The 27,868-nt window shown below is 41.0% G+C and overlaps 1 protein-coding gene across 1 annotated transcript in view; it reads left to right on the plus strand.

Moving 5' to 3' along the window:
- The window catches only part of LOC146328717 (scavenger receptor cysteine-rich type 1 protein M160-like), a 47,903-nt gene that overhangs the window by 3,735 nt on the left and 16,300 nt on the right, over positions 1-27,868 (plus strand). Inside the window, exons 5-16 of the mRNA XM_084717718.1 lie at positions 330-635; positions 723-801; positions 846-854; positions 4,067-4,278; positions 15,229-15,534; positions 15,628-15,903; positions 19,077-19,382; positions 19,476-19,751; positions 20,070-20,375; positions 20,469-20,756; positions 23,744-24,067; positions 24,159-24,434. Coding sequence (XP_084573844.1) covers positions 330-635; positions 723-801; positions 846-854; positions 4,067-4,278; positions 15,229-15,534; positions 15,628-15,903; positions 19,077-19,382; positions 19,476-19,751; positions 20,070-20,375; positions 20,469-20,756; positions 23,744-24,067; positions 24,159-24,434 — 2,964 coding nt within the window. The remainder of the gene's footprint in view (positions 1-329; positions 636-722; positions 802-845; positions 855-4,066; positions 4,279-15,228; positions 15,535-15,627; positions 15,904-19,076; positions 19,383-19,475; positions 19,752-20,069; positions 20,376-20,468; positions 20,757-23,743; positions 24,068-24,158; positions 24,435-27,868) is intronic.

Genomic DNA, 27,868 nt, shown 5'->3' on the forward strand with positions numbered 1-27,868 from the left:
CCATCTCTAAGACTCTTTTCTGATTCACTTTGATCTACAGGCATAATCGACACACATCATTTAGTCAGTGCCATTAACTAACCTGTTATGAAGTGCTTGCCACAACACCCCACAACAGACAAGTGATGTGTGTGGTCCAGACCACTGAGCAGGAGGGGGGAATCACTCGAAGTGTTCTTCATATATTGAATTATTTCAAATTATTGGGATGTCTGCCCAAGACATTATTGCCAAAGCTACATAACATGAAGTATAATGAAGTTTCATGCAAGTAAACAAATTAGATAATCATAAGATACCAATCTCAACAAATTTTCTCTTCTCTCCAGACTCTGTCAGACTGGTGAATGGGACCAGTCTGTGTTCAGGCAGACTGGAGGTGAAGTCCAACCAGCAGTGGTCCTCAGTGTGTGAAGATGACTTTGACCAGCAGGATGCAGAGGTGGTCTGTAGGGAGCTGGGCTGTGGGGCTCCTTCAGTCCTCCAGGGGGCGCTCTATGGAGAAGTGGAGGCTCCAATGTGGACCAAAGAGTTCCAGTGTGGAGGAAATGAGTCCACTCTCCTGGACTGTAGACGCTCAAACTCAATTAGAAATACCTGCTCACCTGGCAAAGCTGTTGGACTCACCTGCTCAGGTAGAAGAGGAGCTGCACCTGTTACTGAGTTCTGTTTTACTAAAACTTGTTTTATTCTTTTTTGATGACTCCCTTGTTTCTGTTCAGCCCCTGTCAGGTTGGCGGGAGGATCCAGTCACTGTTCTGGAACACTGGAGATGAAACATGACAATGAATGGAGACCATTGTTTCATCGCTGGACCGAGGATGAACCAGCTGTAATGTGTAAAGAGTTGGACTGTGGCTCATTTATGTATAGAGAATGGAAAAGGACGCACTCTGTACCTGTATGGAGTATGAGCTCTGATTGTCTTCACCCTGTATCTACTCTGAGGGACTGTGTAAAATCAGGTTTCTTTCCCGCCAGCACTGAGCTCACCTGCTTAGGTAAGTCTATCAGTGATATTATCTCTGACACCAATGTTTCCAGTGTTTCCTACCTCTGTCACACTGACAATTAGATTTCTATTCCAGTGACATGTTTGATACATCAAGATGCTCTCACCTTCAGTCACTTGCTTGCAACTGTAGCTGAAGTGTAGGTTCCTCCCTAGGTTCACCCTCATTTCCCCAACCTGTGCCACCTGGATGAGGCCATTCTTGTTCTTTTTGGAGAAGGATGGCTTTCTCCCCTCCTAGATGAACTGGGTGGATGGGGTACACATCCTCTGTGCCTGGTACTTTATTTCATCTCTCCTGCTCCAGGGTGTTTGCCAGTGCTTCTCTGGTATCTAACCCAGTCTTGCATTGCACCAGTGTGCATGCCAGCATCCCTTTCCTTCCACATAACCTGCACAGTAAATTATACCTCCTTCTCCAACTGTGCAGACTTGATGGTGTTGGAGTGGTGTTGAAAAGAAGTGTGAAATGGCTCAAGTCTTGTGATGGTCACGTGATCTGCTGCATTAGCGGACCCTACTTTGTCTCAGCTCCTTGTGAACAAAGTTCCTTGTCCCTTGCCCTGCACCCTTCCTCCTCCAGGTGTTGGACCTCAGCTTGGATTATTTCTCTCCTCTGCTTTAGGTCTGCTTTTTGTTTGAAGTGAGTGGTCTCGTCCAAGTCTCACCATGCACGGGTTCCCAATAATGTTCTTCTGCTTCGGCATGCCCTCCACCTGTGTCAGTGACCTGATGTGTCAGCAGCCCATTTCCACCTGATCTTTTGGTGATGCCTGTGCCTCTGACCTTTTTGTAATGAAAGCCTCTGTGCATCATATCAGCCCTGCATTTTGCCACTTTGAACTCGTCAACAATTGATTTATAGCCCTATTTGCATGAAGCTTGGTGGAATTCTGTGCCATCTGCAAAGGTGGTTGTTCACTCACCTCTTGATTCCTTCCACTGATGTCAAAGGCACTTCGTAGATAGTCATAAGCCACATGAGTCTTGGTAAAAGACCATGCTGGAAGAGTCAGGCCTTGAACTTTCCTGGTAAACCTGATCTCTCAGTCTTCCTCAGTCAGTCAGTCAGTCACACTGCTTCTGTCTGTGAGACAGGCATCATACCACTTCCCTTGGCATTTTATTGGTTTCTCCTCAATCGTTGGTATAGTGGTATGGTATAGTGGTGACATGGTGGTGCAGTGGTTAGCATTGCTGCCTCACAGCAAGAAGGTCCTGAGTTTGAATCCCCCTGCTGGCTGGGGGCTGAGGTGTTTGCGGCTGGGGCAGTTCTCCTCATGCTCATGTGGGTTCTCTCTGGGTACCCTGGCTTTCTCCCACAGTCCAAACACATGCATTAAATAACATAATTGGTCAGTCTAAATTGTCCATAGACGTTAGTGTGAATGGTTGTCTGTCTCTTTGTGTCAGCCCTGCAATGAACTGGCGACTTGTCCAGGGTGTACCCCGCCTCTTGCCAGCTGGAAAAGGCTCCAGCTGCCAACACAACCCTTCAAGGACAAGTGTTTATGGACAATGAATGAATGATGGTATAGTCTCCCTCCTGGCCCTCCTGGCCTTGGGGCTGGAACTTGCTGGTTCTGGTTTCCTATTCCTGATCGCCATGCTTCTTGATTTCCTCAGCTTGAACTTCATTCTTGCCCATGTAGTCAAGTGCCTTCAGGATCCACCTTGCTTGTACATGGGACGATGTTCTTATGGTTAAGTTATCCATAAAGTCTCTTACTGGAGGTTGGTAAGTGTCGGACTCCATTACCAGCCCTCTTAATTCCTTTGGTACTGTTGTTATGAGCAGGTTCATTCCCCTGACAAACAAGATGGGAGAGATGAGAGGTCCTTCCAATGGTTGTGAAATGAGCAGTCTTGAACTGTAATCAAAGTCATCCACAGTAGCATGTGATCATTCCCCTGATGTAGTGAGGGATCTGGTAGTGTTCCATAGCTGTGTTGATGAAACTGTGAGGAACTGATCTATCTGCCTTGGCCAAGTCGAGTCAGATGACTGGTAGATTGCCTTTGCACTCTCTGGCCTCCTGGATCAGCTGATTAAGGACCCAGAGCGGCCTAAGATGCCAGTCTTCTGAACTGATATGTCAACATATTTGTTCTTCACCATGTAGCTAGTCATCCTCTTGGCCAGGACAGAGAAGACCTTGCTGTCAAAGCTCAGGAGAGAAATGTTTCACAACTAGCTGATCTCGGAGGAGTCCATTTCTTTTGGTATGAAATAGCCCTCTGCTGTTTTCCAGGAAGATGGGATGAAGCCTTTTGTCCACACCCTCTCTTTACAATGCTCAGTAGCATCTGGCATCTTTTCTTATTAAGGTATGCTGTGTGGTCCTGGGGGTGATGGTGATCTGGCTTTCCATATAATCTCTTGGACTGCCCTCCATGTTGGTTCGCTGGTGCTTCAACTCTGCTGAGCATTTATATCCTGATTTTTAATAGTGTTTTCAGCTAAATATTATTTCACCTAAATATAAGACTAGCTGGTGGCCATGGCATCAGGACCCCATTCTAAGGATTCAAGCTAATTGACAAGGTCATATATTGTTTAATTAGTGTCCTTCTTCATGCTTTTCATCCTTACAACAGTTCCATACTGTACACTGATCTGCCACAACAATAAATCACTAACAGCTGAAGTGAATAACATTGATCAAATCATTATAATTGTTGGTATCAATCGATGGGTCTGTATTTCACATCTGTATTTATCACTACACCTCCGATTTAGTTATATATTCCAGTATAATGTTACGCTGGTAAATTTTAGAATTCATTTACAGTTAAATAAAAGTTATTAGAAAATCTGCAGGGAGTCTGATGTTAGTCACATTTGCAGCCATGCCAGAAGTACAAAGAGTCAAAATCTGAAAGTGTATCTCTGTAAAAATTGATGATCACAAAAAATAAATCTTGCTTGAAGTTACAGAAACTCATTTTATTCTTTTTTTGATGACTGTCTTGTTTCTGTTCAGAACCTGTCCGGTTGGGGGGAGGATCCAGTTACTGTAATGGGACAGTGGAAGTGAAACATGGAGACTGGAGACCAGCGAGTGCCTCTGACTGGACCCTGGAGGACGCAGATGTGTTCTGTAAAATGCTGGACTGTGGCTCTGCTGTTTCAACAGGCTGGAAAAAGGAGTCCTCAATCAGATCTGTGTGGGCGCTGTCATCTGAGTGTGTTCGCTCTGGATCTGCTGTGAGGGACTGTGTAAGACCAGATTCAGATTCCTCCATCCTGGAGATCACCTGCTCAGGTAAATCCATCACTGATATCATCTCTGACAGTAATGTTTCCAGTGTGTTTCTTCATTTGTCACACTGACAGTCAGTGGTTTCTGAACTGAACTGATATCATCAAAGGTAAAGTGGTTTTATTCCTGGGACAGGGTTTCTGAAGGTTTTCAACACCTTAAATCTAACACTTTTCAGGACTTCGAGACAATCATAAATGTAATTGAAAACCCATTTCACGTCAAAAAAAAAAAAAAAAAAAAAAAGCATGAAGGATATGAGGGAAAATTGAAGTCCCACCCTTTTCTGAGATGATGTCTCTCTTAATTTGAACATTTTTTTTTTGCATGAGCTGCAGCAGCTCCAAATTCTTTTTCAGTAGGGTTCAACCAAACACTAAGTGAGCAGTTCTCAAGACATGTCTCACTGACCTTATTCATGTTGGTTAAAAGTAAAGTTAACAGAAACTATTTTAAATTATTACTTCTCAGTGTACTTTTTTGATGAGCCCACAAAAATACAAAGTACATTTAAAGCAAGTTAATGCAACTTAATAAAAGTAACATTTAACTTAATGAACCAATCAATTTTTAAATCTGACAATTTATTTAACACACTTCCAGACATTTTAATGCCTAAAATTCATATTATATTTTACACTGTTTACTGACTCTTTGACGAAATGACCCAAAGTGAACTGACAAGAACATGCATCAGATACATTTTTCAAAATTATGCAGGGGAGGAGTTAAACTCAGACCCGTGGGGGAAGTTATTGTAATTGATCTCCATCTGCAGCTGAGGCAGCTCCTGATGATGATCTGATGATTCTGATTCAGTTTCAGTGTTTTCACCTATTTTCATCTTTGCTCTTGTTCTTCTTCTGCAGAGTCATTTATTTTCTCTGCAATGTTCTGTTCACAGCTTCATTTTATTTATGACTTTGTTCATGTGAAGATACTGCCTCTCTGTATTCAGCTTCATTTGCTTCATTTCTGTTCTACTGACACTCACTCAGTTCTTTTGCTGACGACTCTCTTGTTTCTCTTCAGAACGGCTGTACAGGTTGGTGGAAGGATCCAGTCACTGTTCTGGAATACTGGAGGTGAAACATGAAGAAGAGTGGAGACCAGTGTCTAGCTATGGCTTTGGCCGGGAGGAAGCAGCTATGCTCTGTAAAAAGCTGCACTGTGGCTCTGATGCTTCAGATGATAGGAGAAGGTATGGCTCATTAAAATCTACGTGGGAGATCAACTTTGAATGTGTTCGATCTGGATCTGCTCTGATGGATTGTATAAAACCGCGTTCGACTTCCTCTGTAATAAAGATCACCTGCAAAGGTAAGTCCATCACTGATATCATCTCTGACAGTCATGTTTCCAGTGTGCGTCTTACTCTGTCACACTGACGGTGGTTTTCATTGGACTGAACTATAAAGCTATCCAGGACAATGACATCCTCAAAGGCTTTATTCTTGGATCAGGGTTCCTGCAGGTTTTCTACAAGTTAAATGTAAGACCTTTTAAGACAAAAATGAATATAATTTAAGACCTGGCAAAAAGATTATGAAGGATATGAAGGAAACTTGGAGTCCCGCCCCTTTTTGAGACAAAATCTGCCAGTTCAAACTGAGTCATGTAAGACATCATGAGTCATGTAAGACATCATGTCCTTTTACAAAGTTTCTAATTCAAACCTTTTCTTGCCCAAATTGAAGCAGCTTCAAGGTCTTTATTTTCAACAGGCTTCAACCAAACACTAAAGCAGTTCACAAGGCATATTTCACACACCTGCTACGTGTAAGTTAATAAATTCTGACCGGATGGCACAGTTTGCAAAAGTGCTCATTGGTTCCACGTTAGTTTGTCTTGTAGTTGTTACAGTGTGATCAATACAAATTTTTCCCTGAAAAGGAATTAAAAGAGAGACAAGTTCATGCAATTTTATAAAAAAAATAATGTTAACTATTTAACTAATTATGATTACGGAAAATTGCAATTAATTGTGCAGCCCTACTTCATAAACCAATCCGTTTTCTTATACCAGTCCCTTACCACCTTTTAGCCTGTTTGAAAATATTCTGCTTGAGGAGTGATTCAGTAACTGTGCTGTCATGTGTCTCCAGATGAACAGTGAAGCATAATAATCTGGCCGAGGAAGAGGAAGAAGGCAGAAGAACACAGCTGACAAACGATTCCTCTCCTCACGTCTTAGTCCCACCTGAGAGGCAAGTGGAGGAAGAAGAAGAAGAGACACGAGGCGAGAGCAGTCAAGGCAACATTCTCACTTCTGAGCCGTTATTTCAAAGTGATGTCATTTAAATACAAAATAAATCTGATCTCTGTCAGATGAGCTAATAATTTTAATTCATTTCACAATATAGCATAATGTAACAAGGATGTATGGAGGTCATTCTCTATTTTTAATCTAATACACTCACCTACATATATTCCTTATTCCATTCCATTGTGTGAATCACTACAAATGTTTGTATGAAAAGTACTATACAAATAAAGAGAAACACATGATTAAGTGATTTACACATACCCACACTCAGTCAGTGTATCTGTACAAAATATTTTTCCCTCTTTCTCTTTTCACTGTCATACACAATGTAAAACCTCATTAAAGTCAGTATAAAGCAATAATAAATGTGTGTTCTCAGTTTATTATATCACAGAAATGTGTGTTATTAACCATCCTGTCAAATTCAAATGATTAAAAATACTGCTAATATTAAAATTAGATCTCAAAATCATGAGTTTTCTCTGCTCTGAAACACTGGGGGTTGTGTCCACTCTGCCAGCTCAAGTTTCAAACATCACTACAGTCTGAAACATCGAGATGTTCTGTTGACGTGCTCAGACATGTTTGATCCACCAGAAATTTTAAGGAAAATTTTCTAGCCTGAGAAATGCACTTGTTATTAATGTATCTGTCAAAACACATTGGACAGACTATTTCAGGCAAATATTAACAAGGAGAATTGTGTGTTAAAAACTGGATCACTTTAGTCTATTAATCTGTTTATAATGAAATATAAACTGTGCATGCTGAATGCGGCTTGACCTTTGCTACAGCTGTGAAGATGAAATGCCAGTTTATTGCCTGTGTCTCAGGAAGTGATATTCTATAATTCTTCACATCATGAACTATGGAAATTCATTAAAGTCATTTTATTGAGACCTTAAAATACAACTTACGATGCACATAGTGCTACGAAGGCTCTGGGAAACGGGGCCCAGAACAATTGTAAACAGTGTGTCAAAAAAAAAACCCTTGGTCCAGAGTTTTAGGCATGAAAATACTCGGACATCTTAAATGCAGGACTTTAACTTATAACACAGATTTTTTTGCAGTGCAGTATAACATCTGATTTACTGTACACACTGGAGCATCATGTGACGGCACCGTCACCAAACTGCTGCAGCTCGCATTCACTGTGGTGTCCAAAAGTTCTATCTTTATACAGAAAGAAGTAGAGAAGAGAAGAAAATAAATATTTTCTGAACACAATCAATGAGTTCCCCATTGTGCAGATGGAGGGATGGATGGATGGACAGTGGGAGAAAAGAGTTAAAGAAAAAAAAATTGCCCTGCACCAGATTTGTTTCATGTCTGTGACAAACTGCACAGATGTAGACAGTGAAACTGCTGTGAGAGGTGTCCTGTTGCTGGTATTGTCTTGATTGAGTCTTGATTTACTATCTTTATTTATTATTTGTGTTATTAAATCCCATGTATTTGGCTGTTTTAAAGGTGTCTCTTTGTGTGTTATTTGGGTCATTGTGGTGTGTTGTTTGCCCCAGTAGCACCACCTAGGGTAGGGCGTAACACACAACGCACACACAGTCCTCCAGTTGTTAGTACTTCTACTTGAGTGATGGATCTGAAAACTTCCTAAACTACTGACTACTGCACCTGTATGTCATGCTTCTGTAACCCACAGTAGTTTCAACAGCAACTAAAGGGTTAATTTGCACCTGTAATACTGAAGCTTGCCAGAGGGGCGCTCTTACACACATTTAGATCAGACCTTCTCTATCATCAGAAGAAGAGCAACTCTTTAGGCAGTGAGAGAAAACAGAGCAGCAAGAGCAAGAAACTTTCTTTTGCATATTAATGAGGAGTTTTATCATTTTTTTTGTAAGTTATCTTAATAGACCTCTGATGAAGCAATGCTTTGTTGATGCTGAGGTCCTTTTCTGAGTGAAGAGTCTGTGTGGACACTGGTGAGTACTTTATGTCCCTTGTTAATAATTCACTGCTGAAAGACAACAGAGACAGGAGTTGTTTAATTCACCTCAGTGCATCTATCAGGGAAACAAAAAACAATCCGAGAGGAAAGTAGGAAGAGTGCAGTTTTCTGAGTTACAATTTGTGAATGTAATTGTGTGATGTAGTTTCATGCAAACAGAGCTTATTGGGTGCTGTGGGTTAACTGGGCTGCATGTGGGAGAATATTTTGACTCTGATGTCTGGCTTTGAGGCTAAATGCCAAATGAAGAGCTTAGCTTATGAAATTGAATTGAATTTGTGAATATGACGCTCCATAATGGTGTTACTTCAAATAATGTCTGTTATGATCTTATTGATGATGCCAGTTCGTGTGTTGAGTTGTGTTAAAAATATGTTTTGGCATATTTATATTGACCAGAATTTGTTTGTTTTATGAAAAGGTAGTGATTTTATAGTGTGCTCGATGATAATACTGTGGTCATTCACTGATGATCTCAGTTCCTGTCTCTTGGCCCTACCTCTCACTTTGGAGCAACCTCTGCCTTGTCTTGTCCCTTCAAACGGAGTCACAAGCTGTAGGGATTGAAATCTTTACCAAGAAATGGGATGCCACCAGATAAGAAGAAGAAGACAAGGCTTCTGATTTCCACAATGCCAGAGCGAGTTGTTGTGCTATCTGCTGCGCGGGCATCATTAAGAGAAAAATGAGACACGCTGCTGCAAAACGCGTCTGACAGCAGAGAACAGAGACACGAGTCTGACCCACAGAGACGTCATGTCACTGTGAGAGCAGACAACACGGAGCGTCTGTCATGGTTTTGGTGTTTTGTTGGTCATTTCCTGTTTTATTTTGGTAGTTCTGGTCCTCCCTCGTGTGTCTTGTTTTTACTTCCTGTCTTTGTCTGTTTTCCTGGTCTTTTTTGATTGTCATTAGTTTCACCTGTTTGTCTACCTGTCTCTCATTTTCAATGAATTTCCCATTGAGGTGAAACAATAAGCACATATATAAATGGGGGTGATGAAGCTGTAGTGAAGAGAACCCCCCGGGGTCTAGACACTGGTGATGATGAGGTGCAAAGCAGAGACTGATGAGGTGAAGTGGCTCCAGACTGCTGCTGCCTGGACCTGAAGACTGGAGGAGAGGGCGTCAGGGAGGATCGAGGTGAACATCTTCTGGCTGCCTGGGTCCAATGACTGGAGGAGGGTCGTGCGACTGACTGAATGACAACTGATGGAGCAAAGACAGAGACGATTTAAAGTTTGGCAGCAGCAAATTGACTGGCTATCGCGACCGTGGCAAAATCTGATTGGATAGTAAAGAGGAAGGTGAACGCCCACAATCAGCTGATTAGAGGGAATAGAAGGAGAGAGACGGAGTAAAGGAAAGTTATGGATGAAGGCAGCGTAATAGAAGGTCTTCCTGATTGAACTTACGCTGAGCATTAGTTCTGTCTTTTTAGCCCCTGTGTTTCTCTGTGTCAGTTTCAGTTTGTTTGTTTTCGATGCCAGTCAGCCTGCATCCCCTGTGTTTCCCTCCTGTTTCCACCGTGGTATTTTTTCCCCTGGACTGTTTTTTTGAATTTGCCTTTGTGTGGATTCTGTTTCTTGGATCTTGGATTTTTACCTCCCTGCATTTGTGTAACCCCTTGTTTCGTTTGTTTAATTTCATTAAACCTTTTTTGATGTTGTCTGCTTTTTGGGTCCCACCTGGTGGAACCTTAACAGCATCACTGTTCCTCCACACTAATCTAAACCACAGCACTCTTCAAACGAAACAGAGCAGCAGATCATCTTACTGCAGAAATACTGATATTTTAAACAGTTCTAAAGTTTGTTCACAGATTCTCATTTAGGCTACAGGATCTCATTTACACATGAGACTCATAATAAGATGTTAACACCACTGTAATGTCTCCTCCTCTGTCTCTACTGTTACTATATTTAGTAAAACTATCAGGATTTCTTTTTGACACTAACACCACTCTACAAATGTAGCATTAGTTGAATCAAAATGTAAATATTCACACATTGCGTTGTCTTGTATTGCATTATATCATATCGTATCATGACAGAGCTGAATTGAATCAAACCGAATCATTGGCCATTTATAAATTTAAAGATATATCGTATCATAGAACATGTATCGAGATACGTGTTGAATCACTCCATCAGTGAGATACACACCCCTATTGTGTGACCTCAGTTCACTGATCTCCTGAAAGAGGGAAAAAACTGTGAACCTTGCCTGACTCAGATTTGGTGCGTACCTGCACACTAGAATTTACAGAAAAAATAACATAATATAAGTAGTGTCCCATCACAGGCACACCCCTAACCCTGAACTGGTATATACACCGAATTTAAAGCTTTTATTTAACACATCACCCAAAAAGCACGATCAATTCAGCTCTGAATTTCTTCAAGCAAGAAATCCAAAATAAGAATAAGTGTAATGAAGAAAGTGCGGCCAGAACTGTAAGATGCCAGTTTAATTTACAAAGTTTATTAGATGGAGGGATTTTATCTTCATCCTCGTCTGGGAACACCTCAGGATCCCCCACTCAGAGTTGGTTAATGTAGCTGAGCAAAGGGAAGTCTGGGGTCCCCTGCTTGGAACTGTTATCTACGCAGCCTGATCGCAGATAAGCAGTTGAAGATGGATGGATGGATCATGGTTACCAGAGTTCTATATTTATTCATTGGTACACTGGTCATTCACTCCCATAGTTGTTAAGCAGCTTTTTTTTCTTTTTCTTTCTTTCTTTTTTGTAAACTGTTGCTCATTTTCTGCCCGGAATCGTATGAGGCACCTCATTTGTCCCTGAGATGTTACGACACGATTTTAACATTACAGTACTATATATATACTATATTACAGCCTGTTGCTTTCTACCATGATAAGTCAACATTGTCAAAGTTTCAACAATTATCAGTCATCCTTGTTACTGACTATGCTGCTTGGAAAGATTCAGAGATAATTCAGAGATAACTGATGTTACTGTCACTCTCAAAATATTTTTACATGTTTGATGTCACACAAGTGAATCGCGACTTTTCTGAAATGCTTGTCATAGCAACATGATCACATATTCCTGTGCATCTACAATAAAATAAGACATTCTGATGGTTTTTAAAAAAATTGCATGGTTATTTTTTATATTTTTACTTATTTGCTTCCTTGCCTGCAGCAGTCGCCATGTTGCAATTCTGTGCACCGGTTCACAATGTATCCTGGGTATTTTCCTCTTCTACTCCATTTGGAGCTTACACTTGAGGGCTAGATGTCCTCTACCCCTCCATCCCAGAAAGAAACAGGACACACTACCTTTCGTGGGCACACACAAAAAAAGAGGCGTAGGGCCAAGGGGTGATATTGGGACTGGCTGAAAGGCTAATACATATAAAGAAGTATAGTGTACAATACTAACAGTTGATCCTATTCTGCTGTATGCAGATTTGTTTTTTGTTTTTTGATCAAGCCAGCAATGCCTAGACATTAGGAGTGAGTGGATCGATCCCAAAATATTAACACTTCTGATACTACATCTAAATTTTGAAGATTGATTCTGGCGTCAATCCATCGATCCCAAAGTAGGGATCCATTTCATCTTTTTTCTTCTACATGTTGCTGTTTTTATCTCATCAAAGAGCAGAGTTGTCTGTGCCAACATCGTTCAGTTGTGTAGTGCATGTGCTCTTTGCTCCTCCGCTGCTGTCTGTGTCTGTTTGCACTCAAACCACACACACGTCACACCCGCGCAGGGCGCCGCAGTGTGCACCCTGACCACTTTAATCTGATAGTGATAGGCAAACAAAAGAGGAGCTTCATTTGGAGATATTTCACAGCTGTGAATGAAAATGTGCGCGTTGGGAAGGCTGTTCACTACAACTTTGTTCAAATGAATGGTAGTTGAAATATAGCTAGTGACGGATGATGTCCACTGTAGTGGACAGATGATCAATTCAAATTTTCTCAAAATCGAAAATCAATTCTTGGAAAATTTAACAATGACATGGCTCCTTAGTTTGCCGTGTGTGTGTGGAGCAGGATCTCAGTTTCTTCAATTGTTCTGATAAGAACTCAAGGCTTAAAACCTACAGACATATGCAACCTAAGTAGTAAACTAAAAGACAATAGACTGAACTTGACTGAATCATGGGAAAAAATACCAGTTTACCATTGGGGTTGGGATTTATAATTTTTGTGCATTATTTTTCTTATGTGTTGGTTTTCATATGTTATTGGCCAAAACAAAACAATCTTTAACTATTTATCAAATTTAGTTTAGTGTAGTTGTCAGGGACAACAAAATAAAATCCAAGACTTATTTTCACACATCTAATGACCAGAAACCCACCATTTGGGAACCACTGCTTTAAACTATCTGGGTCTCAGAAGACCTAAGAACTTCTTGTTGGAGTATCCAATAATTATCTGTTTCTGTTTGTCCCCTCTGGTTCACAGCTCAGTGACAGAACTCAGCAGAATTTACAAGAAGACACGAGCCAAAGTCAGACGGTGAACGTCTAGTTCTGATGATGCTGGACATGGATCACATATTGATGGTGGTCTTGGTGTTGCTCTGGAGCTCAGGTAGGACTCAGGTGTCCATCTGTATGGATCTAGAAATGCAACAGTAATGTTCATGAAAATGTGTCCAGATGCTTCCATCTGCATCACTGCAAAACATTACTGAACCAGGTCTCAGCATTCATGTTATAAAATATATTTTATTGAAACTACTATCTTAGATGGATGATTTTCCTTATGTTTACATTCATGAGGAAGGACCACACCACCAATTAGACATACAAATAAACTGTTCTTAAATATGAAATATTTGAATGGTCACTGACAGATGGGAATAGTGGTGCAGGATGATAGCTGCAGTGTAGGGCTGCTTTCAGAAAGAATACACCTAAACTTCCAGACCCTGCAGACCCAAAAAGCCTTCATGAGCACAAAGAGACATCTGGCCATAGCAAAGGTGGACATCTGGTAACATTGGGACATCAGGCAGGCAGTGATTTTGAAATTAAATCTCCTGACATGCTGTCAAGATTGGTCAGCAGATCCAGGGTGGCTCTATAGCTCAGTTGGTAGAGCGTGCGCCCCATGTACTGAGGCTGTTAATCTTCTGCAGTGGCCGCTGGTTCGACTTCTGCCTGTGGCCCTTTGCTGCGTGTCATCCCGTTTCCTGTCTGCTCTTCAGCTGTCTTATCCAATAAAGGCAAAAAGGCCCCAAAATATCAGCAGATCTAATGTTCTTCTACATATCCACACACACACACACACACACACACACAAACACACACACACACACACACACACACACACACACAGTCCAGGTTCATTCAGTAAAACTGTTTTGAGTAAAGCAGCTGTTCTCCTTATAAATCCTGACTTCAAAAAGACTTGTCTAAAAAAGTTTCAGAAGTTAAAAGTTTAGCTCTGTTTGTCTTTGAGAGTTTCCTCTGTCCTGTCACGCTTATAATTACAGTTTTTATTTTTGTCCAGAAATCTTAACATTTGCTGCAGTGATATTACTGCACATGTGGAAATGTTTAAAATGAGTGAAAGCAGTTTCACTATTGATTCAAGTAAATTGTACTAAAGGAAACACTCATAAATCAGCTAGCACTAGCATTGCACCTACCTACCCAAACCCCCTCATTCAGGTTTCTGAGCCTTCTCATTCACAAAGACCTTTAAATGGTTTCAATGGCAGTAAATCTCACCAAACTCTCCTGTGTGCTGACGGGAGAGTTCATTTGGACTGAGAGAGAGAAAGGTGGGGGAAGATTGTCTTTCTAGAAGCTTGACTACATCATACTGATGTTTATTTTCTCATTTTCTGACTCAGGTCCCCAGGCAGAAGAAATCAACAATCAGAACGGTATGCTGAAAAATAAATAAATGAAGAATTACATGAGAACATTTGTCTTTTCCGTTGTTTTACATTTTATTCTTTTACTGATGTTTCTCTTGTTTGTGTTCAGAATCTATCAGGTTGGTGGCAGGATCCAGTCGCTGTACTGGAACCCTGAAGTTGAAACGTGAAGGAGAGTGGAGACCAGTGATGGCTTACTGGAACTTGCAGAGAGCAGCTGTAATATGTAAACAGTTGGACTGTGGCTCTGTTGTTTCAATGGAAATAAAAGAGACTTCACATAGAGCGTATATGTGGTCTATCATGTCTTACTGTTTTGAATCTTCTCTGAGTGACTGTGCAGCATTAAATGTTGCCTCTTCAAAACTGATGATCACCTGCTCAGGTAAGTCCATCAATGACTACTTCTCTGCCAACAATGGCATGTAATGTGATAGTAACAGTCAGAGAGGCAGACTTTATTTAATTTCATATCAAATAATTTCATATTTTAGACATTCCCACAGAAAATTAACGCTCTCTGTTTTACTGTTCTTTCAGTGTCACAGACTTGGCAGCTTCCTCAAAATTTTAACCCACTTTGGTGAAAACTTTATTTGATCAGTTTTATTTTGGGTGTGGGTCACAGAAAAAGTAGTCCAGCAAAGTGGCAGCTACTCAATGTACTGTTAGGAGGAAACTGGTTGTATGTGTCATCAGAAAAATTACATGGAGTTCAGGTTTTTTTTTTTTTTGAAACAATTGGAGACTTATACACATTTGAATAGTTTTGTTACAGACAAATTATATGCAAATCTTTCTCTCTCTCTCTCTCTCTCTCTCTTTCTCTCTCTCTCCCTCCAGACTCTGTCAGGCTGGTCAATGGGACCAATCTGTGTTCAGGCAGACTGGAGGTGAAGTCTAACCAGCAGTGGTCCTCAGTGTGTGAAGATGACTTTGACCAGCAGGATGCAGAGGTGGTCTGTAGGGAGCTGGGCTGTGGGGCTCCTTCAGTCCTCCAGGGGGCGCTCTATGGAGAAGGGGAGGCTCCAATGTGGACCAAAGAGTTCCAGTGTGGAGGCCATGAGTCTGCTCTCCTGGACTGTAGAAGCTCAGACTCAGCTAGAAACACCTGCTCACCTGGCAAAGCTGTTGGACTCACCTGCTCAGGTAGAAGAGGAGCTGCAGCTTTGTTTTGGTTCATTTCTTTTCTGCTGAAACACACTTTATTCTTTTACTGATGACTCTCTTGTTTCTGTTCAGCACCTGTCAGGTTGGTGGGAGGATCCAGTCGCTGTTCTGGAACACTGGAGGTGAAACAGGGAGAGTGGAGACCAGTTTATGGTTATGACTGGACCCTGAAGGAGGCAACTGTTATTTGCACAGGACTGGACTGTGGCTCTGCTGTGTCTATAATAGAGAGAAACCAGCAAAGATCTGTATGGCAGATGGCACCGAAATTTGTTCATTCTGGGTCTGCTCTGAAGGACTATGTGACAGCATCTTCCTTTCACAAAATTTTGGAGATCAACTGCTCAGGCAAGTCCATGAGTGATATCATCTCTGACAGAAATTTATCGAACTTAGATTTTTTATGTATTACTGAGTCCTGGCTACGTGCAAACTGTACAATGGCTGGACTAAGTGTACCAGGGTATAACATGTTAAGAAAAGACAGGTCGGAGGGTAGAGGTGGAGGGGTGTTGTTTTATGTGAAGGAAAATCTTATGTGTAAACAAATAGAATGGTTATCTGAAAATAACTTAGAATGCATTGGGCTTAACATACCTCTCTCCCCACAAATGTCTTTCTATAGAATCTATAGACATCCATCAACCCCCAGCGCTTTTTATGATGAACTAAAGGATGTTCTAAGTGAATGTAACTGGAAGAAGGAGATTATTTTATTTGGAGATTTTAATATAAACTGGATTGACAAATCAAATTGTAAATGTCTTAAATCACTAACTAATAGTTTTGACCTAGTACAATTATCAAAGGACCAACTAGAATAAGCAAATCTTCTGAAACATGTATTGATCTAGTTTTTAGTAACAAGAGTGAAAGAATAGAAAAGAAAACATATAACATGATCACAGGTCTATCCGACCACAATTTGATCCTTTTTTCAAGGAAATTATCGAAAAAACAGGTTTGTCTGTCCCATCAGAAAATCACTTGAGCAGTCAAGAGTACCCAAAAGTGAAATAAACAACTTAAAAAATGTGCTGGAGGCAATTACTTGGTCTGATTACCTCTCACATGATCAGATTGATGAAAACTGTAATGTATTCATGGCGATAATCCAAGATACAACATGTAAATTTATGAAAGAAATTAAGGTTGAACCACAGAAAAATCATCTGCCCTGGCTAAATAGTGATATTTGGTTACTAATAAAACAGCGAGACCATGCTCTCAAGACTGCTCTTAAAACAAAAGGCGTACATGACACAAATCTTTACCTCACTCAGAAACAAAGTCACAAAGGAAATCAGAAATGCAAAAGCAGCCTTTTTATTACTGTAATAAAAAATGCAAAAGGTAATACCAAGGAGATCTGGACAAACATAAAGAAACTATCAGGAAACAGTGCAGCAAGCAGGAGCATCAGGGAAATTCAACTAAAAGAAGAAAGAACTAATGATCCAAATAAGATTGCGGCAGCCTTTAATAAGTATTTTGTAGATTCCATCAAGAACTTAACACAAAGGCCAGACTCTGAGGTTCATACTATAATTCCATTGAATAATGGTGCTCCAGTCTCTGATTTGTGTACTGTGTCTGAGTTTGAAATTGACAGGATCATAAACAGTCTAAAAAACTCAAAAGCCAAAGATGCATTTGGTATGGATACCATGTTCCTCAAAAAACATAAACAAGCACTTACTGCCCCAATTACCATTATTATAAATGATTCTATAACTGACGGTGCCTTTCCAGCTTCTTGGAAATTATCAATAATTACACCAATCCTTAAATCTGGAGCACCTACAGAACTTAGTAACTACAAACCAATAAGCATCCTCCCAGCAGTCTCCAAGATAGCCAAAAAATGTATAGCTGAGCAACTAATCAAACACCTCAATCATTGTCTATTATGAAAGCTTGGCCGCCACAAGCCAGTTATCCCTGTGGTAACTTTTCTGACACCTCCTGCTTAAAACCCAAAAAGTCAGAAGGATCGTGAGGCCCCGCTTTCACGGTCTGTATTCACACTGAAAATCAAGATCAAGTGAGCTTTTGCCCTTATGCTCCACGGGTATCAGGTATCCGATGCAGTTTGACTTTAGAAAATATCATTCAACTGAAACAGCCATTTGCTTTTTTTTTTTGGAGTCTGCGATTGACAAAGATGGTGTAATAGGAGCAGTTTCCCTCAACTTTAGGAAGGCATTTGATAATGTCAGTCACCAGATTTTAATGACTGTCCCATTTCAACTTTTCTTCATATGCTATGAACTGGATGGAATCATAGAGTACACAACATAACATCCATGTGTTGTGAAAATGATCTTGGTGTTCCACAAGGTTCGGTTTTAGGACCTTTATTATTTGGTATGTTCATAAACGATCTTCCAAGCTGCTGTCCATTCAATGTACGATGCCAGTTATATGCTGATGATGCTGTTGTGTATGTTCATGCAAGAAACAAACAACAAGCTGCACAGGAATTGTCGTCAGCAATGATTAACGTGTCAGGCTGGTTGCAGTGTTCTCAGCTGCACCTTAATGTTTCAAAAACAATCTGTATGTTCATATCAAAGAAAACGAATGTTGATGATGTTGATCCAGATGTGATGGTACCTATTTATTATTGAAAACAGACCAGACAAGCAACCCCATGTGACTTTATACTGTGTAATGGGCGTTGCGCAATTTAACTAGTTCTTCACACATTATGAGATCGAGCAACATGCAATAACACCAACATGTGCAATAGGGAAGCGTGCAATCCACTAAGCAGTAAACACTTTAAGGTCATATGAAATCGGGCAGTATGCAATAAAATCAGCACATAGCACTTTAATGGGAAACTATAGCACTTAGCACCTTGCACTTTAATATTTGACAAACTTTTATCACTGTGGAAGAAGTCTGGTCTGCAATCAAAAATTTTACTGCCTTTTATTTCATTGCCTTGTTTGTGTTCTTTGATCAAACTTTTTTCTTTTCTTCTTCCCATTTTCTTTTCTAATCTTTCTATATTAGTATTTCTCTTATTGTTACATTTTTTTTCTGTGAACACCAACCTGTCAATGGGACTAGAGATGGAAATTAGCCTTGGCTACAATCTCAAACATATTTACATGGAAATGTTCATTAATATGTATGTCCCATTTTAAAAAAATCTCAAATCTCAATGGCTATAAGATTTTTCATCAATCAGTTTGAAAAAGTTTTGGGCATCCAATAATTAATATGTGTAAGGGAGGCAAAGAGGTTATCTGAACAACTGGAGTTACTGAAGAGGTAGCTGTATGTCATCCAAATAACAGTGATGGGAAATGATGATCTTGCTAAGAGGAAGCATGTATGCTGAGAACAGCAGTAGGCTAAGAATGGTCCTTGAGTCCTACAGTTAAGACAGTCAACAGTATTTCCTATAACAGTTATTGTTGGACAGGTATGAATGTAGCAGGTGTAGAGCAGTCCCTTTTAGACCAAAACAGGTTTCTAGATGGTGCTTTTCTCTCTTTTTCTCTCTCCAGACTCTGTCAGGCTGGTCAGTGGGACCAGCACATGTTCAGGCAGACTGGAGGTGAAGTCTAACCAGCAGTGGTCCTCAGTGTGTGAAGATGACTTTAACCAGGAGGATGCAGAGGTGGTCTGTAGGGAGCTGGGCTGTGGGGCTCCTTCAGTCCTTCAGGGGGCGCTCTATGGAGAAGGGGAGGCTCCAATGTGGACCAAAGAGTTCCAGTGTGGAGGCCATGAGTCTGCTCTCCTGGACTGTAGAAGCTCAGACTCAGCTAGAAACACCTGCCCACCTGGCAAAGCTGTTGGACTCACCTGCTCAGGTAGAAGAGGAGCTGCAGCTTTGATTTGGTTCATTTCTGTTCTACTGACACTCATTTAATTCTTTTACTGATGTTTCTCTTGTTTCTGTTCAGCACCTGTCAGGTTGGTGGGAGGATCCAGTCGTTGTACTGGGACACTGGAGGTGAAACAGGGAGAGTGGAAACCAGTTTACGGTTATGTCTGGACCCTGAAGGAAGCAGCTGTAATCTGTAGAAAGCTGGACTGTGGCTCTTCAGTTTCAATCAAATCGACAGTGGAGTCCAGACCTGTATATCAAATCAGGTCTGAATGTCTTCATTCTGGATCTGATTTGAGGGACTGTCTCAGACCATATTTCTCTTCTGACAGCTCGGTGCTCACATGTTTAGGTAATTCCATCAGTGGTATCATCTTTGACAGTAATGGTTCAGGTATTTCCCTTCCACTGTCAGATTTATAGTCAGTGTGTTTGATAAGACTGAACTGTAAAGTTGTGCAGGACAATGACATCGTAAAAGATGTTCCTAGAAACTCAGTGCCTCTGTCTTTCTTAAATTCAAATAAGCATCATTGACATGAATGTTAGAGTTACATTATTACCAAAGTTGAATGTCCTGTTATTGAAGAATTACATTTCATACAAAGAAACATAATAGATCAGGACAAAATAAGCATCTCTCTCTCTCTCTCTCCCTCTCTCTCCCCAGACTCTGTCCGGCTGGTGAATGGGACCAGTCTGTGTTCAGGCAGACTGGAGGTGAGGTCTAACCAGCAGTGGTCCCCAGTGTGTGAAGATGACTTTGACCAGCAGGATGCAGAGGTGGTCTGTAGGGAGCTGGGGTATGAGGCTCCTTCAGTCCTCCAGGGGGCGCTCTATGGAGAAGTGGAGGCTCCAATGTGGACCAAAGAGTTCCAGTGTGCAGGAAATGAGTCTGCTCTCCTGAACTGTAGAAGCTCAGACTCAGCTAGAAACACCTGCTCACCTGGCAAAGCTGTTGAACTCACCTGCTCAGGTAGAAGAGGAGCTGCAGCTTTGATTTGGTTCATTTCTGTTGTAATGAAATTCACTTTATTCTTTCTCTGATGACTCTCTTGTTTCTGTTCAGAACCTGTCAGGTTGGTGGGAGGATCCAGTCGCTGTTCTGGAACACTGGAGATGAAATATCGGGAAGAGTGGAGACCAGTGACTCATCTGATAGTTGACTGGACATTGAATGAAGCAGCTGTTTTTTGTAGAAAACTGGACTGTGGCTCTGCCATTTCTATAAGATCGATAACAGGGTCCTCAGTCAGATCTGTATGGGAGATGTATTATAGTTGTGTTCATAGATGTTCTCTGAGACATTGTGCATCATCAAAATCCAGTGCCAACTTCCTGGAGATCACCTGCTTAGGTAAGTCCATCAGTGATATAATTTCTAACAGTAATTCCTGTGTGTTCCTTGGTCTGTCATGCTGACAGTCAAAGATTTCCTTTGGACTGAACTGTAAAGTTATATGGGACAATATTTCCTAAGATATAAAGTAGTGGTCTTGTTCATAGAAGATCAGTGCTTCTGTCTCTCTCAAAGTCAAACTAGAGATGATGTTGTGATGGGATCATACCACCGGCAGCGACCATTAACATGTTGACATGTTAGATTGGAGGACCACAAAGTTGAAGGAACTTAAGACATCGTAGGACTTGGGGATGTTACTGCCATCTTCATGGGTCTCAGTCTCAATAAATTAAGTATTTAGATATATTGATCATTAATTGTTGGATGTTCCCACCTCTTTTTTCTTTAACCAGGAGAAGTAATTCTCTCAAATCAAACAAATGGTCTGTCTCTGCCTCCTGGATAGTACAGTGCCCACTGACCCAGATTTGACGAGACAGCATGCTGTTGAGTTCTACAGTGCTCTCTTCAGGATGGAGGACTGCAATAGAAATTTTGTGCTACTGCAGGGGTATCATCAGCTGGGTTCTGAAGGCAGGGTTGCTCTGGATGTCAGTCTCCCCCTAGAGGAACTGTTGCTGTCGGTCAGATGCCTCCTGCCAGAGTTCCTGGACTGGACAGGCTGGCTTTTAGACTTACCTAACCACTTGTGGGAGTGTTTAGGGGTTGATCTGTGGGAGGTACTGCTGGAGGGTTCTCTGAGAGACTTTTTACTGACATCCTGTTTTCCTGCAGTGCTTTCTCTCCTAACCAAAACATGAGATGTGGCTTTACTTAGAACTGGAGTCCAGTGACTTTGTTATGCAAAGACTACAAACTTCTCTCCAAAATGCTCACCAGCAAGTTTAAAGACTTAATTGATTTAATTATCCACAGACACCAGTCCTACTGTCTATTGAACAGATCCATCATGGACAGTCTTCTTGACATGAAAAACTTATTTGATGTTTCCAAACTGTACAATATTGATGTTTGAGTCATGTCATTAGATCAGAAGAAGCCATTTTATAGAGTTGATCGTGGTTTTCTTTTTCCCCACTTTAAGAGTTTTTGGTTTTGGAGATGGTTTTGTGTCACTGATTAGTTTTTTGTACAAGGAAGCTTTTTGTTTGGTGAAAGGCAAGTGCAGAGGACCATTAGACAGGGATGTACTAGTGCTGAATAGCTATTCTCCTTGGTTGTTGAGCATCTTTTGAACAGATTTAGATCCAGGCTGTTGGGACCTATGCTACCAGGGTTGGCTCAGTGCCCCTCGCTGTTGGTGTCACCTTATCCTGATGATATTAATGTTTGTTAGAGACCAGAGAGATGTGGAGCTCATGGCTAGGGGTTTAAACATGCATAAGACAGCATCTTCAGCGAAAGTGAACTGGGAAAAAGTTAACTTATGTTGGGCAGCGGGCAGACAAGCAAACCCCAAAATGACCAGAAAACGAGCTTTCCTACAGCAGGAAGGTTTTGATCATCAGTAACTTGGTTACCTCGGCCCTTTAGCACAGACCCACAGTCCTGCCTCCACCAGGGAGCCTGATTGAAGTGATTCAGAGGGCAGCTGTGGATTTTTTCTGGTCAGGGCAGCAAAAGATTGTGGTACTGCACCTGCTAGTACAGGAGGGAGGATGAGAAACAGCTTTACAGCTTTGTCCTACCATAGGTAAACACTGCCTGTTTACTGTTGAGGAAGGCTACATGTTTAGGATATGACAAACAGTTCCTGCTTCAGCCCCAGTCCTTTGACTTCTCTGACACTTTTTTACCAGACTGTTCTGCGGGTGGGTAGGTTTTGACTTCCTATCGTAAACCTGTGATGACTCCAGGAATGTTACTCTGTCACCTCTCAGGCCCTGTCTTCTGTCGACCTGATTTCCAGACTGTGAGAGTCTGTGTTAAGCTGTGTCATTTCATGAACACCTCCATTCCTCAATTTTCTGAACTTCTGAACATCAGGTCCAACAGACTGCTGCTGAGGCTGGCGGAGGAGGTTTGTGCTTCCCTGCTAGAAGACCACATGAAGACTGAATCTGACCACAGTGATCATGACTTAGTATGTCTTTCCTTTCCTGGCTGTCTCCTGCTGTGGGACAGTGACAGGATGAGGGGGACATCTGGCTGTTTCTGAAGACCCCAGAATTGGGAGACTTTGAGATTCTGGCAAAAAAAAGCAGCTTAGTATATCAGTGTGAAGTTTTAAAACTTGTGCTCTCTGACAGGGGTGAAGGTGTTGAGGTGGACTGATTTTTTCACGTGGGAACTTCCTTGAGCTGCTGTTTGCAGTCCCTGTACAAAGCCCTCATTGACAAATGGTCAGCTGACCTGGACAATTGTACATGGGTCTATAGCTGCAAACAGGTATCAGGTGCACCTCAGTCATAGCACACCTTACTGCTCACACACAAACAATACACCAACCGTTTATTCAGTGTTCCAGACTGGTTCAGCTTCCTCTAGTTATGGGTTTAGGTGAACAATTTTCTTTTTCTCTTTTCATTTATGCCCCACAATAAACTGCAAGGAAGAAATCTGTGCACATGCTTCTGAACTTCCTTTCAGGGCTATGCAAATTATCTATGTGGAAAACCAGGAAAAATTGTGTTGGGGTAAGGAGTCAGAGGACATAGTACTGGGTTGCTGGCTTGGTTCAGGAGAGCATTTTAGTTTTACAAATTGATCAAGAAGACAGACGTCTCTTTGGGGCATGCACATTGGGCTGTGCTCTGTGAGAAAGAAGTCTTTGGTTCTGAAGTTTTGATTTTTATCTTTAGGTTTTCTGGTCTGGGCTTTTTTTTTCATAATTGTGTCTTGTAACTTTTAATAACTGCAGAACCAGTTTAACTTGAGTTGTGTAGAAATAAAGGTCTATTTAATATTCAGAAATTCTCTCTCTCTCTCTCTCTCTCTCTCTCTCTCCCTCTCCCTCTCTCTCTCTCTCTCTCTCTCTCCAGACTCTGTCAGACTGGTCAGTGGGGCCAGTCTGTGTTCAGGCAGACTGGAGGTGAAGTCTAACCAGACTAACCAGTCTAACCAGCAGTGGTCCTCAGTGTGTGAAGATGACTTTGACCAGCAGGATGCAGAGGTGGTCTGTAGGGAGCTGGGCTGTGGGGCTCCTTCAGTCCTCCAGGGGGCGCTCTATGGCGAAGGGAAGGCTCCAATGTGGACCAAAGAGTTCCAGTGTGAAGGAAATGAGTCTGCTCTCCAGGACTGTAGAAGCTCAGACTCAGCTAGAAACACCTGCTCACCTGGCAAAGCTGTTGGACTCAACTGCTCAGGTAGAAGAGGAGCTGCAGCTTTGATTTGGTTCATTTCTGTTCTAATAAAACTGTTAATTCTTTTACTGATGACTCTCTTGTTTTTGTTCAGTACCTGTCAGGTTGGTGGGAGGATCCAGTCACTGTTCTGGAACACTGGAGGTGAAACATGGACTGTGGAGACCAGTTTATGGTCGGTGGTGGACCCTGAAGGAGGCAAATGTTTTTTGTAGAAAACTGGACTGTGGCTCTGCTGTGTCTGTAACACAGAGAAATGAGGAAAGATCTGTATGGGACATGACCAGTGGATGTGTTCTGTCTGGATCTGATCTGAGGGACTGTGCAAACAAAGATTCCTCTCCCTACAGCCTGGAGATCACCTGCTCAGGTAAGTCCATCACTAATATCAATTCTGACAGTAATGTTTCCAGTGTGTTTCTTCGTCTCTCACACTGACAGTCAGTGGTTCCCATTGGACTGAACTGTAAAGTTATCCAGGACAACGTTATCCTCTAAGATGAATAGGTGGTTTTATTCCAGAAAATTCAGTGCTTCTGTCTCTTGTCAAATTGTTCAAATAGATTTATTGGAATGAATGTTTCATTATTACCAAAGATAAATTACATAATATTGAATGATTAAATTGCATCCAAGAACACAAAATGGATCATCACAAGGCAGCAGGACTCAATTTTTAATGAAGAAATATGTAGAGGTCACCTCATTTTATATTGTGTGCACAGTTGGTAGGCACATGTTTAAATCCATGTCTTGTTGTGGCTGCGCTGTGGATATTTCTAACAGTATATCACCTGTAGTGCAGCAACGAGGAAGCAGAGGGAGCAGTTGCAAGCAGGACCAACAGGGCACTGTGGCATGTTTTATGTTTTATTTCTGCTGGACATCTGTTGCCCTCGCTGTTTTTTCACCACTGTAACAGTGTAAAAACAGTCCAGATTAGAGTGTTTCTGAAACAAACAAGAGTTGACAAGGTGTTATCATTACAAAGTCAGTGTGTCTCTGAAGTGCATGTGCATCATGAAGAATCTCACCTCAAAAACTTTTTCTCACTCTGAGCAACTCCCACCCTCCATGTGTCCCAAGTCCTGCTGCTGGATCCAAACAGGCCAAGTGCATGAACATGTTAGTGAGAAGCTCACAGATAAACTTGCTGTAAGAAGATCCGGTCACTTCAGTGTACATACAGTAGTTTGTTTGGGGAATTCAAACATGTTGAAGTTTTGGACATTCCAAATTTCATGTGTTACTGTGGATTCTATGTTATTTATGTTGGATTGGATTCAAGCTGACAGTTGCTGATGAAAACGTTGGTAAGTTGTTTCTAATTTCTTTTTTGTGATGACAGACTGCTCAGAAATTCTGGTTATCTGGTCCTTTTCGAAACAGTGTCGTTTGTTGCTGCTTGTGTTGCAGACCGTGATGTCTGCTGGTTACTGTAGTAACAGCGGGACACACATGTTGTCATGTGTGGTTGATTATGTCTTTGCCTGTGTAGGCTTATGTTATCTGGCTGTGTGGCTGTATGGGAAGCCAACATTACTGTCAGTGTCAAAACTGTATGCCTTGTGTTATTTGTTGCCTGTCTTGCTAGTTTAATCTGCCTCCCATTTTATCTGACTGATGTTTGAGCACATGATTGATAAAATCTGTGGTTTTGAAACAGCCTATCAGCAGCTATCATGCTTAAATATCAGCAGGTCATTGTTTAATGATGAATCCATGGCACAGGTCATGGTGCTGAAATTACACACCTCATTTCTCTTCTCTGCACTTGATATTATTAATTTCATTTTTAACATTATGATAACCATTTCTTCTGAAATATTATTACAAATGCACAGTTTATGCATATAGAATACATGCACTTGTTGTATCTTGAATGAATTGTGTTATTAACTGTGGTTGTATGTACATAGTGTGGTACTAAAGCCTTTCAATTTGCATGTGAAACACATTTTGATCATTTCCTTGTGGTAAAATGCATTCAGCTTAGCCTATAACTATTTTATTGAACATTCTTTGTCCAAAGTTGATCAAAAACTACATTTATGTCACATGTGATGTGTGCCACATCTGCTTATTATTGAAAAAACAAGAACTTATTTATGAAGTAAGTCTGAAATTCTGATGATCGACTATTCCCTAAGAACCATGAGAGAAAAAATCCTAACACCATCCATGATGTTATGCCCTGGTCTAGGGGAACCCTTGACACAACATAAATAGGTGCTGCCCCAGTCTTCCCAGGCCAGCAACATCAAGTAAGCCAAGTTCAAAAGGAGCAGTTTTCATTTTCCTTCAGAGGGAGAACATGTAAACTAAAAAACAAAACACTCTAAAATAACCCTAAACTTCCCTAACCAAAATAAAAGTTAATAAATGACTAATTATTAACCTATCTCCTAAAATTAGAAAAGCCAGAAGCAAAAGGATTGCAAAAAAGGCCCCACTATTTACAGGTATTTACAAGGTTTAAGTTTTAATTTACTTTACATCCCATCTCAACAATCTTCCAAAAACTCAAACCAAATACAATCTGTCTTGCGTCAACTCTTCTACAAAGCTTACTATAACAAATCAAAGAAAAAAAAAAAAAGTTTTTGACTTTTTAGGGGTAACTTTATTCTATCAACTTATCCAAGTACAAAAAATAAAATTATCTTCAAAACACACACATAAATAAATATTCAAGTCATCAACACATCACATCAACTCCACAGCAAAAATAAGTTGATTTTCTTTCACAGAACACAACACATCACCATGAGCCCAGATCTTACTGAACTGATCCAGATCCTTCATTTCTTTATAATAATTACAATCAATCATAATTCTGGCTTTCACCATCCTAACAAACAGCAACTTTTCATCAACATCCACAAAATCATCAATTCTTCTCTTTCTGCTGACATAAAAAGCCATCTTTGTTTGACCCAGGATAAGGTTCATTAGTTGATATTTATGTTTAGTAGACTTTTTGTAGTGAAAACCAAAAATGAAGGTTTTCTTAGAGAAAACCTCCCCTACTTTCTTAAACAGACTCTCTAACAACATGAACAGTGGTACTAACCGTCTACACTCAGAGTAACAGTGGACAACAGTTTCTCTATCAGGACAGAAAGGACATTTATCATCTATACCTTGACTGATGACAGACAGGAAAACATTAACTGCAACTATCCCGTGTAAAACTCTCCACTGTAAGTCAGCGATTTTCTTTGTTAATGGTGGTTTATATAAACTCCTCGAAGCTGGTACAACATCTTTACCCACCTGCAAATGATCTTGCCAAGGTGTATCAATCTGGTCAGGTAGTTTTTTCCTATTGAGATACTTCACCGTCATTCTATATAAAGCTTTACCATTTACCTCTTCAAGGTTTGTGTCAGTGCAGTTTGTCACATGTAGAAAAGACCCATCACATTCATTAAAAACAGGACAAATACACAAACAAGGGAAAGGATCATCTTTTTGAGGTACAATCACACCATCACAGTGTTCCTTCAACAGAAGGCATTCATGTCCATTCAGACTGTGTTTCCAGTGTTCAAGCAGCTTGCTGACAGATTTTACTCCCAGGTGAGCAGCCAGAGCAGCTGCATTGTTCAATTCAGGTCCAGCAATGTTCACCACAGATCCAAAGGTTAGAACCCCTGCTCTGAAGAATGTTTCTGTGACTGCTGGTCCTGCCCAGCAGGGAGTGTCCAAATGTCCTCCATACACCACAGTTTCTCGCAACAACCAGCACAGAGAGTTGTTTTGCACTGGTCTCTCCTTTACCAGCATTGTCCACACTGTGAA

This window comes from Lutjanus erythropterus, chromosome 4 (assembly GCF_056507025.1).
Source record: "Lutjanus erythropterus isolate fLutEry1 chromosome 4, fLutEry1.hap2, whole genome shotgun sequence".
Taxonomy (NCBI): Eukaryota; Metazoa; Chordata; class Actinopteri; order Lutjaniformes; family Lutjanidae; genus Lutjanus; species Lutjanus erythropterus.